The 16,926-nt window shown below is 42.4% G+C and overlaps 1 protein-coding gene across 2 annotated transcripts in view; it reads left to right on the top strand.

Annotated features, from left to right (window-relative positions):
* The first annotated feature begins 1,211 nt into the window (after positions 1–1,211).
* NTF3 (neurotrophin 3) overlaps positions 1,212–16,926 on the top strand; it is a 50,665-nt gene continuing 34,950 nt past the window's right edge. Inside the window, exons 1-2 of one of the 2 annotated variants that reach the window (XM_041460357.1) lie at positions 1,212–1,243; positions 2,078–2,203. In XM_041460357.1, coding sequence (XP_041316291.1) covers positions 2,186–2,203 — 18 coding nt within the window. In that variant the 5' untranslated portion in view covers positions 1,212–1,243; positions 2,078–2,185. Of the gene's footprint in view, positions 1,244–2,077; positions 2,204–13,403; positions 13,447–16,926 lie in introns of those variants that run through there. The other variant, XM_041460358.1, reaches the window with a different exon arrangement.

The following is a 16,926-nucleotide window of genomic DNA, read 5'->3' as shown; positions in this document are numbered from 1 at the left end:
TTTTTTGTTTTTTTGGTTTTTTTTGTCTGTTTGGTTTTTTCCCTACTGCAAATGTGAAGTTCCCGGTCTAGGACTGCCTTCAGAGGCTTAACCCTTTGCCTACCTTCAGACGAAAGTTCACCAGCCACAGGAAAGTTTTCTATTCCTAGCACTGTTTGTCTACTTCAGGAGATTAAACGCTGAGTCACATTTTAGGCATTTCTCAGATACGATTGCAGTGCTTGGGCTGGGTGGGGGACACACAGGATTTAATTCGAGTTCCCTCATCTTAGCTGAAAAAGCTCTAAATCAGACGGAAACAGCATTCAGGAACAGGGTGAGACAAAAACCATTGGAACTAGAGTTAGACAAGTTTGAGGAGGTTTGGTTTTTCGTTTGTTGGGGGCTTTTTGTGTTTTGTTTTTTTTTTTTTTTTTTGGGGGTTTTTTTTTTTTTTTTTTTTTTTTTTTTTTTTTTTTTTTTTTTTTTTTTTTGGTTTGTTGGTTGGGTTTTTTTTTTTTAATTGGCAGAGCAGCAAGGTTTAGTATAGAATTCTTAGGAGGCGGTGGTGGAAGACGACTTTTGTTCTCCATCTGGGTGAGAAAGGCAGAACTTGTGAGACAGATACAAATTGTGGAATCCCCTCAACAGGACCATTTAAATTGTAGAATTCCCTAAATGGGACCATTTTATGCTTGAAAAAATTCAGAGGAAGGACAATTGCAACTAACGACACCATCTGTATTTCAATCTATGGTGGTAAATATTTCAATAAAACTGTGACAACTTTCCAGGTAGATTAAAATGTCTTCAAGGCAATGGTACAAGGCTTTGACAGCAGGAGAGGGCTAATTATCTTTAAACAGGGAAGGAAAAGAGAAAAACAATCCATGGTTAAACAGGAACAGAAAAAAACTTATTGATCTAGTAAAAATATTCTTTAAGGAAACAATCTGGTAACCCTTATGATTTAAAGTGTCATCTCGTATCTTATATGACCACGTTCTTATGGTTATGACTTGCTCAATTAAGCTGAAATCAAACAGAAAAGAAGGATGACTTAAGCATGTAAATTTAGAGGGAGACTTAGAGGCATGCAGCTAAATTTATCAGCCATCTCTGTGAGCAATCTCTCTAAATAAAAAGTTTGGGAACCAGTCACTGCTGGTTGCTGATGAACTTTCCATGTTTTTGGCAATTGCCATCCTTAATGGACGAATCTGCGAGTCAAAACAGGAGGAACTGTACACAAATCCATCCTAAGGTCTGATCTTAATAGTGAGTGTTTCTTCCAGCACTTATTTTTGTGTCATGGAGAGTGACTTCCTTGTCAGAAATACTGATTGAGGACATAAATTTGTCAAAGATTTGCAAATAACTGGAAAAAAAAAATTAAAGGGAAGTCAGAGCAAGAGAGTGGGGGCTTATGGCATTGTAGCTCTGTGTCTCTATTTCACCTGCTTGACATGTCCTACAGTGACTTGTGAACACGGGTAGGAATAGCAGCACATGCTGGCATTGTGAGCAAAGTGTGTGTATGTGCGTGCATGTGGGAGACAGAGGGAGTGTGGGGGACAGAGGGGCGGGAAGGGGGGAGTGGATGGACCATTAGAGTGCAAACACAGAGACATTCCTGCAATAAAATACTCGTCTGCTGAGAATTGCAGTCTGGAAGGAATGGTGGTGATTTAACAAAAGAATTCTCTAAAACGTTCCCTGGTGCTAATACTGTTCTTAATAATATGACGAGGTTTTCCCAGGAAGAGGAATAAAACCATCAATTGTGTTTGAAAAAAAAAAAAAAAAAAAAAAAAAAAAAAAAAAAAAAAGGCACAGGATTTTTTTTTTTTTTTTTTTTTTTTTAGAGCACAGAGGGGGGAAAAGGACCTTTGCAACGGTTTTGCTATTTTCAAAAAAATGCCTCATTCTCTGAATTTCCCCAACCAGGCAAGGTTGTTATAAATGGTAGGTAGGGAAAGCAGAGTGTGGCAATAAAGGGGTTAATCCACAGAGCACAGAGCCATCTGGCTGAGCTGGTTTGTTATAATCGAGCAGATTATGTTCACGGGACTCAGAGTTTAAGGCTCCTCTCCCATAGAGCAACTCTGCGCAACCCAAGCAGACCAACTTTGGGACTTTGAATGAACGTATTTACAGCCACCTTTCTCTTCATGTCGACTTTTCTGGAAACATTCATACGGATGCCATGGTTACTCCTACCACGGTAAGGGAAATTTGACGTTTTCTAATAGGGTCCTAAGAGGGTGGGGAGGGGAGGGGGAAAGAGGGATCCTTTAAAGAAGTATAATGGGGAGGAGGTGGGGGTCTTGTAAATGGTAGATGTGTCCCAAATGTTGCCTTTCCCGTTGTGCCTCCTCCTTCCCTCACCCCTACTTGCCCTATAGTTTGCTTCAGTCCTGAGGTTCCCCTCTCCTCCCGCTCCTCACACTGTTGTTCGGGTCCCTGGAAAGAAAGTGGTGGAGGAGAAATGTGAGGTGCTACAGGAAATCTGATATAAGAGGCAAAAGAAAAGAGACTTTTGGTTTTGTCTTAAGAGGGAAAACAGCAAGCTCAGATATAACAAAAGGGGTTGAAAATCTTGACCGTGGATTGCAAGAAGCAGCCTCAGCACACATAGCATACTCGCCCTTCGGCAAAGTTAGAGCCCATGACAAGCAAAGGCAAAATTCCCAATTTCTAGACCTCGCCTGCCACAGGTAACCAGCTTCACTAGAGCTTTCATACTTTGTGCATATACCAGACACTGAAAACCCTGTTCATGACCTTTGAATTAATCCTCATTCTCCTCAAACCCAAACACTAAATTCTCTGGGAAGAGCTGGAGATCAAAAGATTCCCTGCACATCTGTGTCTAGGTGAAAAAGATACACTCACTCTGTGCTGGAATTGCAGGGAAACTATTCTTACATGGCAGCTCCCAGCGTTTGGTGAGTACCTTCTAGGAATGCAGTAGACAACTAATCAACAGAGATGCACATCTAGAGAGCAAAATAGAAAGCTGTTTCTCATCTAAACAGCTAAAATGCAGCTTGAAGTGTCAGTTACAGGCGAGTCCTGTGGAGACACCAAAATGCCCTTAGGCAAGAGGGGAAAAAGTCCTTGAATGGTTTAGATAGTTTTCTGATCAGTTCTTAATCCTTCATTAAAATAAATGGGAAAGCTATATAAAAGCTATAACTATAAATATGCAGTATCTGGAGAGATGGATATTTTGGATTGAATAGGGCTGCTATGTGTACATTCTCTTGTTCCTATATTGCAAAACCAGTTATTTAGAGATGACTGTGTGTGTGTGTGTGTGTGTGTGTGCATGTGTGTATGTGTGAGGGGGGTTACTCCTCCCTCTCCCCCCTTCTTAAATAGACAGGGATGTGTCCAGAGGATTGTTGTGAGCTACAATCTTTCAGAAAACACTCTTTGCTCTCAGGCTCATGTGATTTGTTGCATGAGGACTGCAAATGGTATGTAAAGTTTTGCCTTTGCATTTGTGCCTTCAGGAAAATATCCAGACAAGTAGGAGAGGCACTTTCAGGTGCAGAAATACCTGATATGTGCAAGCTTGCAAGTGGAGAAGTGGCACAAGAAGCACCTATAAATGGGATGCAAGGAAAAGCAAAATCTAATAAAAGAAAAAGAAAAAGAAAAAGAAAAAGAAAAAGAAAAAGAAAAAGAAAAAGAAAAAGAAAAGCCTTGCCAGACAAAAGCAGCAGAGAATGGAAGAGTTCAGCGTGGTCCCAGCTGCTGGCAGTAAAAAGATTGGTCTGAGATACACGTGTAAATACCGGGGTTCTGTGTGTGAGCATGGTGGGGGGACAAAATCCAGGCATGATTGCAGGTGGTGGAGCCAAAACATGAGGAGAAGTGGAGGTGCCGGCAGTGGGGTGCTTTGTATAGAAGGGTGCTATATTTTGAGGTATGCAGAACAAGTAGGTTTAAGGGGTTTTGCTTGTATTGTTGTGCTGTGGGTTGGAGTGTTTTTCTCTTCAGGGAACAAAAAATGAAATGGGGCATATAAAGGTATATAAAAACTGGAGGGAAGGTGTTATAAAGCAGAAATAAAGTGCTACATGTTCATTGTTGTGCACTGGGGTAACAATGGCATGTGAGACATGCAAAGGTGGTCAGTTCGAAAGGGAAACTGCTGCACATCAACTGGAAAAAGAGGATCCTTGTGGGTGGCAGAAAGTTTAGGAGCTCACAAGAGGAAGTAACACGAGAGAGAGAATGGGAAAAGGTACAGGCTAGAGGCTGGGTGAGGATGAGAAAGGGACATACAAGGATGGTAGGGTCTGCAAGGGGGAGGTTGGGTATGGAGTGGGAGTGGAGAGAGAAAGGTGAAGGCACAAAGGATGTTTGGAGGAGGAGTTAAAATGTGAAGTATTAGCTATTTGGAGAAAGGTATGGAAAATAATCTGCTACATGATGCTTGTGGGGGGTGTCAAAAGGAGACACCTTTGATTCTGTCAAGAAATAGATATGGGAATGTATTTACAAGGAAGGTATCAGAGTATGAAAGGCAAGGCTTGCATGGTGATGGAAACATGTGCTGAGAGCAGGAGCACAGAGGGAAAAGTGAGCTGGATGGAGATAGGGTGTGGTGAGGGGAAAAGGATCCTGTAAGTATGTGAAGGGGTAACTAATTAGAGATATTTCAGAGCAGGCTGGAAGTCTGCTGGAGTGTGCTGCCTGCCTGCAAGGGAGAGACAGAACTGGTGAAAAAGCCACGGGGAAGTGGTGTGAGGAAATTCAAGAGAGTGGAAGTCAAAGGAGCAGGATGAACTGCAGCAAGGATATAAAGCCATGGCAGGTGTTGAGGAGCATGAGAATTAGGAAAAATTAAGGAATGTAGGAGGTATGAATGAGGATGAAATGAAGAGGTATGTTTTCTGTAATGCCTAGGAAAGAGGTGGTTTAGAGGAGATACAGGACGAGAGCAGAGAGTGAAGGAAAATTTGGGGGTGTGTTTCTTAGTAAGCAAAGAGAGGGAGTGGTGCAAAGGTGCAGTGGATATGCTCAGCAGAACTGGGGTTGCCTCTTTGCTGGGGAGTAGGAGCAACATGGGGAAAGAACAGGCAATAAGTTGCAGGGGAAGCAGTTGGGGGAAGGAACAGCAGGCAAGGAATAATGGGAAGACTGTGGGAGGAGGAGAACGTACACAAACAAAAAGGAGTGATTTTCTGTTGCAACAGATGTAACAAATGTGTTTATATCTCTGTGGTAGGTACTGGCTGAGTGAAACAGCAAGAGGGAACAGAACAAATGTGCTGGTGGAGAAATGGCTAAAGATATAAAGGGGTCGGAGGAGGAGGAATGGGAGGAAAAAATACCTGGTGGCTGTATAAGCCACATGGCTGTGCTGAGGTCAAAAGTAAAGTGTGAAGTGTGTGGGGAGGCTAGTGGAGTTGGGAGATGTAGGGCATGAGGTGGAAGTGGATGGGAATGACAGTTCCTGTTACAAGGGGTGAGGAGCTCAGCGTGGGTTGACACACAGCAGTGTGAGAGCCAGGAAGGGACCTGTCAGGCTGTGCCTGCTTGCAAGGGCTGTGCAAGGGAAGGTGAAGGGAGGGAAAAGTTGTGTCTGATAAGAGAGATTTGTGCACACAGCATGCTCGAAGGACATGAGGGAAGTATAGGTGAGGGTTGCAGACCTGGGTGTGGAGTCTGGGAGAAGGAAAACCACTTATGGGGGAAGGAAGATGAGGAGTAAGAAAAAGTTTATGAAGGCTTAAGGCATCTCTCATTATCTGCCTCTCGTTGTGAGGGATGTTAAGTGTGCAAAGGGCCCTAGGTGCATGCAGTTGCACCAGGAAAGCAGACTAGGAGTTCAGTGCAAGGGCACAGGTAAATCCAGACCTTGGTGATAGGCACATGGATACACGGAATGTGCGAGGGACAGGGGTGAGAGTTGCAGGTGATGAAGACCATCCAGGAAGAAGTTGAAACCCCTGTGGGGTGTGTAAGAGCCTTGGGTTTCTGTAAGGAGAAGGCCCATGTGGAAGTCCCCAAGAGCCACCCAGGAGGCTGTGCTGACATGAAGGGTGGCTACCAGAGGCTGAGTGGAGCATCACGTGTCCACTGCATTCGTGGCACAGCTCTCCATGTCGAAATCACTTACGTAAAGCCAGCACCAGGGGTGAGTTTTGTGAGTGCTAGGAAAGCAATGTTTGCATTGAGAAGGAGGGTAGGAAAGGATGACTAACCAGGAAAATGGTTTGGTGCGTGGGTAGCAATAGGACCTGATGTGCTCTAGATGTACTTGCCTTCTGCATGACTTGCACAGCAGACAGGCTCTCCTTTAGAGTTTTTTTGCAGACTTTTTATGAATAAGTGCTGAATAATCCTTAGAAAAACCCAGTATATTTAACTACAATATTTAAAGCAGCTTCATTCAGAAGCATACCAATGAACCTTATTTTTACATGTTAAAACCTCTGAATACTGCTGCTGGCAAAAAGGGCAGAGAGGTTTCTCTGGGACAAGTTAAAAGGGCTCTTGGATGAACAACCATTGGGCTGAAGCGCACAGAAGGACTACAGATGTCAGTCAAAGGAAAGAGGAAAGCACTGGCTTTCTCCATGGCTTGAAGCAGTGCTGGAGTAATGTGCAGTTGGTTGAGGGCTGAAAACATAGGATACATCTTGGGTGTCAGAAAAAAGCACTAGGAACTTTTTTCCCTTCAAAACAATTGTATTTGACAACAGCTGTTCTTCAAATCTGGTGTAAAACACCTTCAAATTGTGTGGCTCGTCTAGGACTTTGGGTTCTTCTATATGGAGTAGGAAAGTGCTTGTTTCCACCCATAGCTGGTATAGCTGGTGAGAAGATTGTGAGTAATCCTGTGGAAGAAGTCTGATCACAGAGACCCTCTAAACTTAAAGGTTGAAGCCTCTGAGCCCAGACCTTAAATAACATCAGTCCCATGGAGCATGGTTTGAAGATCCCTTTTCTGTTCATTGCAAGGACAAATTCCTGCTAAAATAAAAGCAAGCAACCTGTGAAATAATAAGCAATTAGTGTTCATGCAGCCATAGGTTTTGTTGGGAACCCATTATCCTGTATTTTACACTGGTTTCCCACTGCAAAGTCCAGCTCAAGCTCTCCAGCAGGATAATTTTTCCTGGCAGTTCTTGCAGCTGGTTGCAGTCTGCGGGAAGGACCTTTCTTCTCTGCTGGGAGTGAACTTTCCACCATGGCAGGCTGTGGGTGGAGGGGATGGTGAAGCAGTTGTCCATGAGGGGGAGATGCAGTCTCAGACACTGGGATTCAGATGGGCTGATACCACACACCACAGCCTGCTCAGCCCACTGCCAACAGTGCTCTGCTTACCTCTGACCACTCTGCTCCTTCCACGAGGAAAATGAAAATCAAACAGTGGCATCAACCTGTCAGCTGGATGAGAAAAGAGAAAGGGATCAATAGGTTGTTGCAGGAAAGAGTGAGCGAGCTGTGGTCAGTGTGGAGAACGTGGGGCATTTGTGCTTACCTGGGTCCTTTGCAGCCATGACCATGCCAGAGAAATCTGCTTGCAAGGGGCTGGAACATCGGGGTCTCCATACAGATGTTTGCCTGGCCATGTGTGTGTGTCTCCTGGTGGTGCCCAGGCGCAGCCAGTGGGAAGGGCTGATGGAGGGGGATGGCAGCTGTTGCTGTGTGGGAGAATCTTTGTGCATCTGTGAGTGGAGGATGCGGGGATCAGTTGCTTTCTGAGGGGACAGATGGGATGTGCATGTGAAGAGAGAATTGCTAAGGGTGGACATGGAGTAGTTTCAAGGTTGTGAAATGAGTGCTAGGAGCAACATCCACAGCTATGCTCCTGATTGTATCACGAGCCTTAAGTCCATAGGGGAAGGGGAGTCCTCTGCAGGAAGCCTCAAGGGAGATTACACTTCCCGAGGAACTAACCTCATTCAAGCACACTGCTCAGTTCAGAGTTCCCTTCTCTCCTTCTCATGGTACAAGCAAGCCAGGAGAGGTGGCCCTTTCCTTCAGGGCAGCAAGCGCTTGAAAGAACACAGCAGGACCATATACTCCTCCCTCTCTGATCTTTCCCTGCCTCCATCTCCTCTCCACCTCTTCACACACATGAGGAAGGGTCTTTCCCAGTTCAGCCTCTGGGTTTGTGTGTGGAATTCCCACCTGAGGGAACATGTGATGGAGCTGCCACATCGGAGAAGGCTGTGTGTCTGTGCATGTCGAAACAGAGTTTTCTGGTTGTCATCTCAGGCCCAGAGAAGGAGCCTGGTGGTTGCCTTTCAAGGCACATGGGAAGGATGACAGGCTGTTCCACATTTCCATCAGGCAGAGCGAGAGTCGCCGCTTGTGTAGCCGTGAAAATGCTCACATTCTGCGGAGCAGAGTCCACTTATCTCTTAAATAACTTATCTGTGTTATTTGTTAAAAAAACCTACACCAGAGGTGATGAAAACACTCTGCAAGGATTGCAACCCACAGGGTAAGATATGCAGCAACTCCTCTAACATTTCCAATGTGTATGTTGCCCATAATGGAACCACAGCAATAAACGTGCTTCTTCTCAGTTGCTCTTTCATACCTTCTAGCAATAAATTCCTGTATTTTGAGTCTGATCCTGCTATAGATTTTACATGTTTTGTCTTACAATAGCTGAGTTACCATGCGAGAACCAAGTTAATTCAAAAATATATATTTCTAGGCATTGCCTTACAAAAAATTCAACCGTGTTTGCCAAAAGTCTGAATTGATACAGTCAGAGGTAACTCGCAGGGAACTGTAGAGCTGCAGAAGGAAGAAGCATTTTGTACTCTACATGAATTCAGGTTGTGAGTGTGAAATTTAAGCCCAACCACTTTTTTTGAAAAGCTCTGTGGTTAGACAAGTTTGAATACAGCATCCTCTCTAGTGAATTCTGCCTCACCCAGGAGATGGACACAGTTGCGAGACAAAATCAGCTTCTGTCCCCTCCAGAGATGGGATTTGGGCAGTGTTTGGTTTCTGCTCCAAACCAAGATGAGATATTTTGGCCTTTAGGTGCCAAATATAGACCTCATAAATCTGATGGAGGCTAAACCACTGAGTTGTTAAGAGTGAGACATAATTTCATGTGCTAAGGGGTCTTTGCTGGATTTGTACATTTAAAAGTTAAAAAATAATTATCTACTTCAGTGTTTTCAGCTCCTGTGAGAGGTAAAACTATTTTCTGCACTCATTTCTCAAACAATTTGCACAGTAAGATTTTACATGACTGGCTTTCCAAATGCACATTGCAGATATTAACTCCATAACATTAAAAAAATCTTTCTGAAAAGGTGTTTTTTCTTTGCTGTTTATCCATATTTGCCTGTTATCCCACTTAGAACCCCTAACATCTTGACCAACTTTCCTTCTTTGTTCCTGTATGCTAAAGATATCCCTCATATATTTGACTTAAGCTGTCCTTTGTTTAAGCTCATTCTTTTCTTACAGGGTTAATATGATTTTTTTTTTTTTCCTTTAAGAATATCCTTCAATTTCTTAATTATGTTTTTTCAGTTTTCTGACTTCCCTCAATTTCATCCAAAACTTCATGTCACTATGGCATTCAGGAATAAAAGTGATGTTCCAAAACCAGGAGACCTCTTTCCTCTATTTGCCTGCCTTCTGCAATCACACTGACTTTTTGCACTCACTATTTTTCTCTTTTGTGTCTCTCTTCTACTGCAAAATAAGTTTTGTCTAAAAAATCCAGCACTAATTCCTTGTTTAAATCATGGCTAGCTAATTTTCAGTATTATGCCTTTCCAACTTTCTCCCTAACATTTAATTCAGTTGCTCTGAATTGATTTTTCCTAGTCATATTATCTTAGGCCTTTCTCCTCTGAATCTGTTATTTTCTGCATTTTTCTAACAAATCTCTGTCCTTCTATTAGCATTTTTTTCTATCTTTTCCATTCTTTCTATCCATTTGCAGCCTGTTCCTTCTCCCATTTAATGTTTCTTCAGCTCGACTCTTTAACACTTTCAGATTGAGGTGATTTTTGAGGTTCCTTCCAACCCAAACCATTCTATGTTTCTATGATTTTTACAGAGTAAAACTCTTTATGAGAGAGATGAAAACCATCTCATCATATAGGGACACCTTTAGGAAATATTGCCTCAATATGTCTTTCTTCCTAGATGTACTCCAGATGTAACTAGAACAAAGTATTAATTTATTTATACAAAATGTATTCATTAATGAATCTGGGCTGACACATTTTTTTTCTGCTCAGAGAAAATATCTGTGTTAAAAATGCCTTTCTGTGTTCCCGTGCTGTTCAAACTGCCTTTTTAAGTCTGAAAACTTTAACTCAGGAAATATGTTTAGTTTTCCTGTTGAAAGACAAACTATCACAAGCTCTGAGAAAAGAGAAACAATCTAAATACTACTGCAAGATGAGTTTGGGGAGTTGTTGTTGTTGTTGTTGTTGTGGTGGTTTTACTTTAAAAAAAAAGAAAATAAACAAAAGCTTCATGGACTTAAATGCTGCCCTGAGAAGCTAATCTGCTTTTCACATCTGCTAGGATAGGGAGTGATCTCCCTTGGAAAAGTTTGAGTTTTGGGGAAACAGAAATGGTTTAAAGTCCAGTGATTTTTTTCCTGTCTTTCTTCTAGTAGCAAATCTTCCTGTCATTTTTTTTCCCCAGAGGTTCTCATTTGCCTCATTCCTCTGAAATAAAAGCTGATTAATTTTCAGCATCATCTGTTTTTTGAACCAGCATTATCAAATCTTATTGATTTAGTTGTCCTTTGGTGTGTTCATTTGATTACCTCAATCTTTCTTTGTACCTCTGGTTCAGACTGACACCAGCACTTCCACTGATTCCAATGCATTTCTGATTAACACAGGATCAGGGCAAACATGGAAACCCACCTGACTGCAGGTTAAGTTCTGCTCTCAGTTGCACCCCAGGCAATCCTACTAATATTTGTGAGGCTGTAACTTTGAATTTGTGTCTTGGGGTTTATTTTTGAGGATTTTTTTAAACCATGAATGTACATCCATATAATTTTAGTATGTTGAGCCATAGAAATCAGAGAAGGGGAGAGAATATGCCTATATTTGATAAGTAGTATTTTGATTGGAAAAATTGCAACAAATACCTTTTTTGTTTTTTTTTTTTTTTTGTTGGAATTTATCAGCTATTAGAACAAAGTTCCCCACTTGTTCTAATAAATCTCAACTAAGTCTCTGTGGACACCAAAGCTTAAAAACCTTTCAGGTTTCTCCCTGGCTCAAAAAAACCCTGTGTCCTTGTTGACTCATCCACCAGCCATCCACAGACCAGGGAACTGGTACTCGGAGCTACAAGGACAAAGCCAGTGAAGCACATTAACCTGGAGAAAACAAGGGCATGATGGTTCTGCCTCAGAGGGGGCTCTTGGGCTCAGGAGGCAAAGAGAAATTCCTCAGTACTGGAGAATTAAACCCAACAAAATCCATCCCTAGTACAGTCTAATATCTCCTAATACGGTCTGTCTCTCTAAGATCCCAGCCAGCCAGATACAATATTCCTCAAAGCTCTGTCATGTCTAATTTTAATTTCATCAAGTGACTGAGCTTCCATCACTCCACTTAAAATTTTCATACCATCCCCCATCCAGCTTGAGTGCCATTCATTACTACAGGATTGAGTGCTTTCCCATGGACAAGTTGTTAGCAACAACACAGTCCTGGGTGGCAGTAGGACAGCTGGCAAGAGATCATTTTAGACAAGTGGTTTGGCTTCAATTTTATTTTTTCTTTAGTTAAATTCTAGCAGTTACCTTTTTGTGATGGCATTCCTTGAGGAAAAAGTGAAAATAACATGTGTCGTTGGTGAAAGTAACAGAAATATTTTAAATAAATAGCCCGTTCTTGGAGAAGAGATCTTTCTCAAAAGAAAGGTTGCACTGGTGAGGCCACACCTGAGTCCTGGGCCCAGTTTTGGGGACCTCACTACAAGAAAGATATTGAGAGGCTGGAGCATGTCCAGAGAAAGGAACGGAGCTGGGGAAGGGTCTGGAGCACCAGGAGGGGCTGAGGGAGCTGGGGGGGCTCAGCCTGGAGAAAAGGAGGCTCAGGGGGGACCTTCTGGCTCTGCACAACTCCCTGACAGGAGGGGACAGCTGGGGGGGACTGGGGGGGATCGGGCTCTGCTCGCAGGGAACAAGGGACAGGACAAGAGGAAACGGCCTCCAGGGGAGGTTCAGGATGGACATCAGGAGGAATTTCTCCATGGAAAAGGTACTCAGGCATTGGAAGGGGCTGCCCAGAGAGGTGCTGAATCCCCATCCCTGCAGGTCTCCAAGGGACTACTGGACCTGCCACTCAGTGCTCTGGGCTGGGTGACAAGGTAGAGATTGGTCACAGGCTGGACTTGATGATCTGGAAGGTTTTGTCCAACCTCAGTAATTCTGTGGTTCTGTGAAAAGCTCAGTACCATCTCTTCAAGATGGTGGATGGATCTGTAGCCTGGCAGCAACCTGGACTGTGTTCCAGGAGGTATCTCCATACAAATTACCAGGCCTGCACCTTCCCTCATGGAATCTCCAGATTCTCCAATCTGTTAGCAAAACTGCATCAGGATAACCAACCTTATATCTGCTTGGATGGCAGTGCAAAGCTCTCCAGGGACAGCCAAAGACACCCTGCAGGCTGCTGTTAAGACACCCTGATGGGTAAAGCAGCTCTGGTGGAGCAGCAGAGACAGCAGTGTATGAGCCAGCTCCCCTGCAGGACGAGCTCAGAGGACAGTCCAATGCTCTGCCAGATCGATGCAAACACCCTGAGGCTCCTCTCAGGTATCCAGACTGCTTGGTGAGGCACATGAACCAAGCTACAGCCTTTTTTCAGCTGATTTTAGGGCAACATGATCCTTCAGGATGACTGGAATCAGAAATCTTCCTGGTCCTCTACAGGAATCACAGAATGATTTGGGTTGGAAGGGACCTTAAAAATCATCCAGTTCCAAATCCCCCTGCCATGGGCAGGGACACCTTCCACTAGCCCAGCTTGCTCCAATCCCATCCAACCTGGCCTTGGGCACTTTCAGGAACAGGGCAGCCACAGCTTCTCTGGGCAACCTGTGCCAAGGTCTCACCGCCCTCACAGGGAACAATTTCTTCCTAATATCTAACCTAATTTTCCCTTTTCCTTCTCCCTTGCCCTGTCACTACAGCTCCTGATGAAAAGTCCCCCTCCAGCTTCCCTGTATCCCCTTCAGATACTGGAAGGTTCTGTGAGGTCTCCACACTCTTCTCCTCCCCAGGGTGAACAGCCCCAGCTTTCCCAGTCTGTCTCCATAGGTGAACTTCTCCAGTCCTCTGATCAACTTTGTGACCTCCTCTGGACTTGTTCCAACAGTTCCATGTCCTTCTTCTGTTGGGAGCACCAGAACTCGATGCAATATTCCAGGTGGGGTCTTACCGGAGCAGAGTACACATGGGCACCACAACCTTCCTTCAGCCAGGTCCATAAATTCAATTATTTTCATTTTTATTCATAAACACTCTAAATATTTATGGCTATTTAGGGAGATTTGTTTATTCCAATTACTTTCTGAATTTTCTCCTGATGATAAACTATTTTTTTTTTTTGAGCAATACACAGAAACTTATAGATCAAAGAAGCATCCAAAATTATTTTCTGGTTACCTGGCAGATTACCATTGATGGATTTCATTCTGGGTTTTTTCCATCTTTTCCCATCCATCAGCTTCTATTTTCCTCTTGCTGAATATTCTTGAACTGCCAGTTGCTAACTCTGGAGATAACGAACTTAACAGAGGCCTAATTCTGACCCCACTTACATGGAAGTAGCCTAATGTGCCCCCAGGGAATAAGTTTATCCTGAGGCAGTGAAAAATTTAGACCAGAGTCAAGACCTGAGAACTCAAGAGAGAAAATATTGCCAATAGCCAGAGAAATGAGAGTGGTAGTTTCGCACAAAAATAATAATAATAAAAAAGTTTTCTTAATGTAGAAACAGTTGTCCAAAATTCTGCTCTGACCTGTCAAAAATTATCTAATCACAGTCTGATACTGCCCTTGCTTGTTTCTTTGCTTCCTTGCTTGTTTTCGCCTCTCTTTTTGCAAGAAGGTGTTGGTGTGGTGACTCCAGCTCTCTCACTTTTTCCATCCATGAAATTCTCATCCAGATTAATTATGTCAGACCAAATCTGAAAAATGAAACCTGGCATCCTACCTTTGATCTGAGGCAAATAATCATAGGTGCCATCGGCAGCCTTCCGCAGGAATGTGGTCCAGAGCAAAGAACTTGAAAAGAACCTCAAAGATACTTCTAAAAGCCATAAAAATGTTTTAGCAATTTTGGGTTTTCCTCCCTTTTCCTTACTGAAAAGGAACAGATGGGAACAGAAGTAAACTCTGCCATCTGGAAAGACTGAAGGATCAATATGAAAAGAGCCAGGTGTCAAGTTTATTCATCACCAGCCCAGCTTTGTCAATTATCAACATCAAAGTCTTGTCTCAACAAGGGCTGAATTACACTAAGGATATATGATTTTGCAAAGCCATTTTTTCTGTATCTTTTTGTCACCTAATTGTTCAGCTATCTTGAAAGCTCCAGTTCTGGACAGAAAAAGGAAAGAGATTAATTTGAAGTTTTACTTCTCATGCCACAGGAAATTGTCTGCCTTGGTCTTTCCTACCTTCCAACAAGCACTGCAGTCTGGATTCCACTTAAAGTTGATTAACTCTGTCAAAATCTTTTAAAATTTGTCTAAATTGAATTTATATATAGGTAATTTAGACCTTGTTCTTACAACAGTTTGAAATGGAAATGTAGCACCTTTGGATGGGAAATCAGAAGCACAAAAATCATAGTAATGTTCAGTCTCTGGAGAGTGTCTGAATCACTGACTTTTTTGGTTTAAACATTGGAAATTACATATGTAAATATAATATTATATATAGATATACGTGTGTGTGTGTGCATGTACATGTGCACTAACTGTACACAGAACAACACTGAAGATGCCTTGCTCTTTATCTAAGTAGATTTTTTTAAAATTATGTTTTATTTGCATTTCATTTATGAGATTTCACAGCACCTTTGATTTTAATCTTATTATTAAGTGACTATTCCTGCTTTAAGCTTTCTATTGAGGGACATTTGAGCAAATAATTTCCCACCTGCATACCAAGGAGACTGATAATACAGTACCCAAAAAATACAAATAGGGAACCTGGAGTGACAGGACAAGGGGAAATGGCTTCATACTGAAAAGGAAAATTTAGGTTATCAGGAAGAAATTGTTCCCTGTGAGGGTGCTGAGGCCCTGGCACAGGTTGTCCAGAGCAGCTGTGGCTGCCCCATCCCTGGCAGTGTCCACAGCCAGGCTGGATGGGGCTTGGAGCAACCTGGGCTAGTGGAAGGTGTCCCTGTGTTGTGATAAGGCACGAAATGATGACACAGACACTGCTGCTCTCGAGGGGAACAAAAAAGAAGAAGCTTTATTTTCTGACTCCAACATTTATAGTTTTCTAAAGGTGACAGTGGATTGGAGGGTGACAGTGCCACCTCTCCAATGCCACTGGACAGACCAAGGGTCCATCAATTCTCTCCACCTCCATGAAAGAATGCAAAACATAGGTTATTTACAGAACTGTGTGTGAGAAAGTTTGTTGAAAGAATGTAAACATCAGAAGGCTTAACAAAGTCTTACAAAATCAGGGCGACATCCCTGCCCATGGCAGGGGTGTGGAATGAGATAATCTTCAAGGTCCCTTCCAACCCAAATCATTCTGTGGTTCTGTGACTGTCATACATACATACATACATACATACATACATACATATACGTATACATATACATATATATATATATAGTTATATTTATATGTATATAATTATCCAAGAGTTCCAATCATTATTTCTGTTCTTCAGACATGCACACACACCGAGTTTCTTGGTAAATACCTTCAGCGTTCTTTTGCCATCTTTTGCAGAATTTTGCTTCTCTTTTGCAAAACAAATCTTTCCAAAAGCTGGAGCTGCATAAACTGGTACTGTTTTTCCACACATAATTCAATCCTTGATGCTTCTTTTACAAGTTGGCTCTGATTACCTTTTGTCAAATTTTGCCTGTAGTCTTCAATTATCTCCTGTGTCTGCATGTTCCTATGGGTTTGTGGTTTGGTAACCTTGTCAGCTCTGATTGTCTTCTGTTTTTCCTCCAAAACATGCAATTTGTTTTGCTTCTGCTGTGCAGCCTGGCAGTTTTTCCTTTATTTTTTTCTTCTCTAAACATAAATCAGGAGTTTGTAGTATTCTTTTTATTTTTTTCCTTCAGTTTGATGTCTCTGTAGTCCAGCATCATCTGAGTAGATGAGGTCCACAAGCTCCTCTAAAATTTCCTGAAAAAGATTCAAATATGTTGTGCAAAAAAAGGTTTCTCACAAATTTTTCTCAACTTTATATGATGCTGATACCTTTCAAAATTTCTTTACCACTGTTTTTCTCTTCTTCTCCTGACACCATGATGATGAAATAAATCTATGACGTCTGACCAAGCCCCCAAAACAAAAAAGACACAATTATTGCTGCTTATGTAATTTTTCAATGCATTCCTTATTTTTGTGAGAAGGCAAATTCTCGTTTGAATCCCTTCTGTTTGACTGTAGGAAAGGTTGGGCTTTTTGAGGACCTTTGGCATCTCTATTTTCTCATTATCGTCTTTCTTCTCTTCATGCTTTGCATATGATCTTCTTTTTCTCATTTTTCTCCTACAAGGAAGCCTTGTGAGGCTTGGTGAGGGTTAGACCAAAAAAAAAAAGGAATTAAGGGAAAAGGCATCCCTGCATTCCTCTTTCAAGAAGACTGAAACTGAAACCATTCTTAATGGTTAAAATCAAGGTTGGATTTTTTTTTTCAAAGTTCTTTAGAGGCACAGAAAACTAATTGCTTTATCAGACTTCTGTACTGTGTC

The sequence above is a fragment of the Pyrgilauda ruficollis genome, unplaced genomic scaffold (genome assembly GCF_017590135.1).
Source record: "Pyrgilauda ruficollis isolate IOZ18807 unplaced genomic scaffold, ASM1759013v1 scaffold142, whole genome shotgun sequence".
NCBI classification, from domain to species: Eukaryota; Metazoa; Chordata; class Aves; order Passeriformes; family Passeridae; genus Pyrgilauda; species Pyrgilauda ruficollis.
This window is presented reverse-complemented; position numbering and strand designations above follow the sequence as displayed.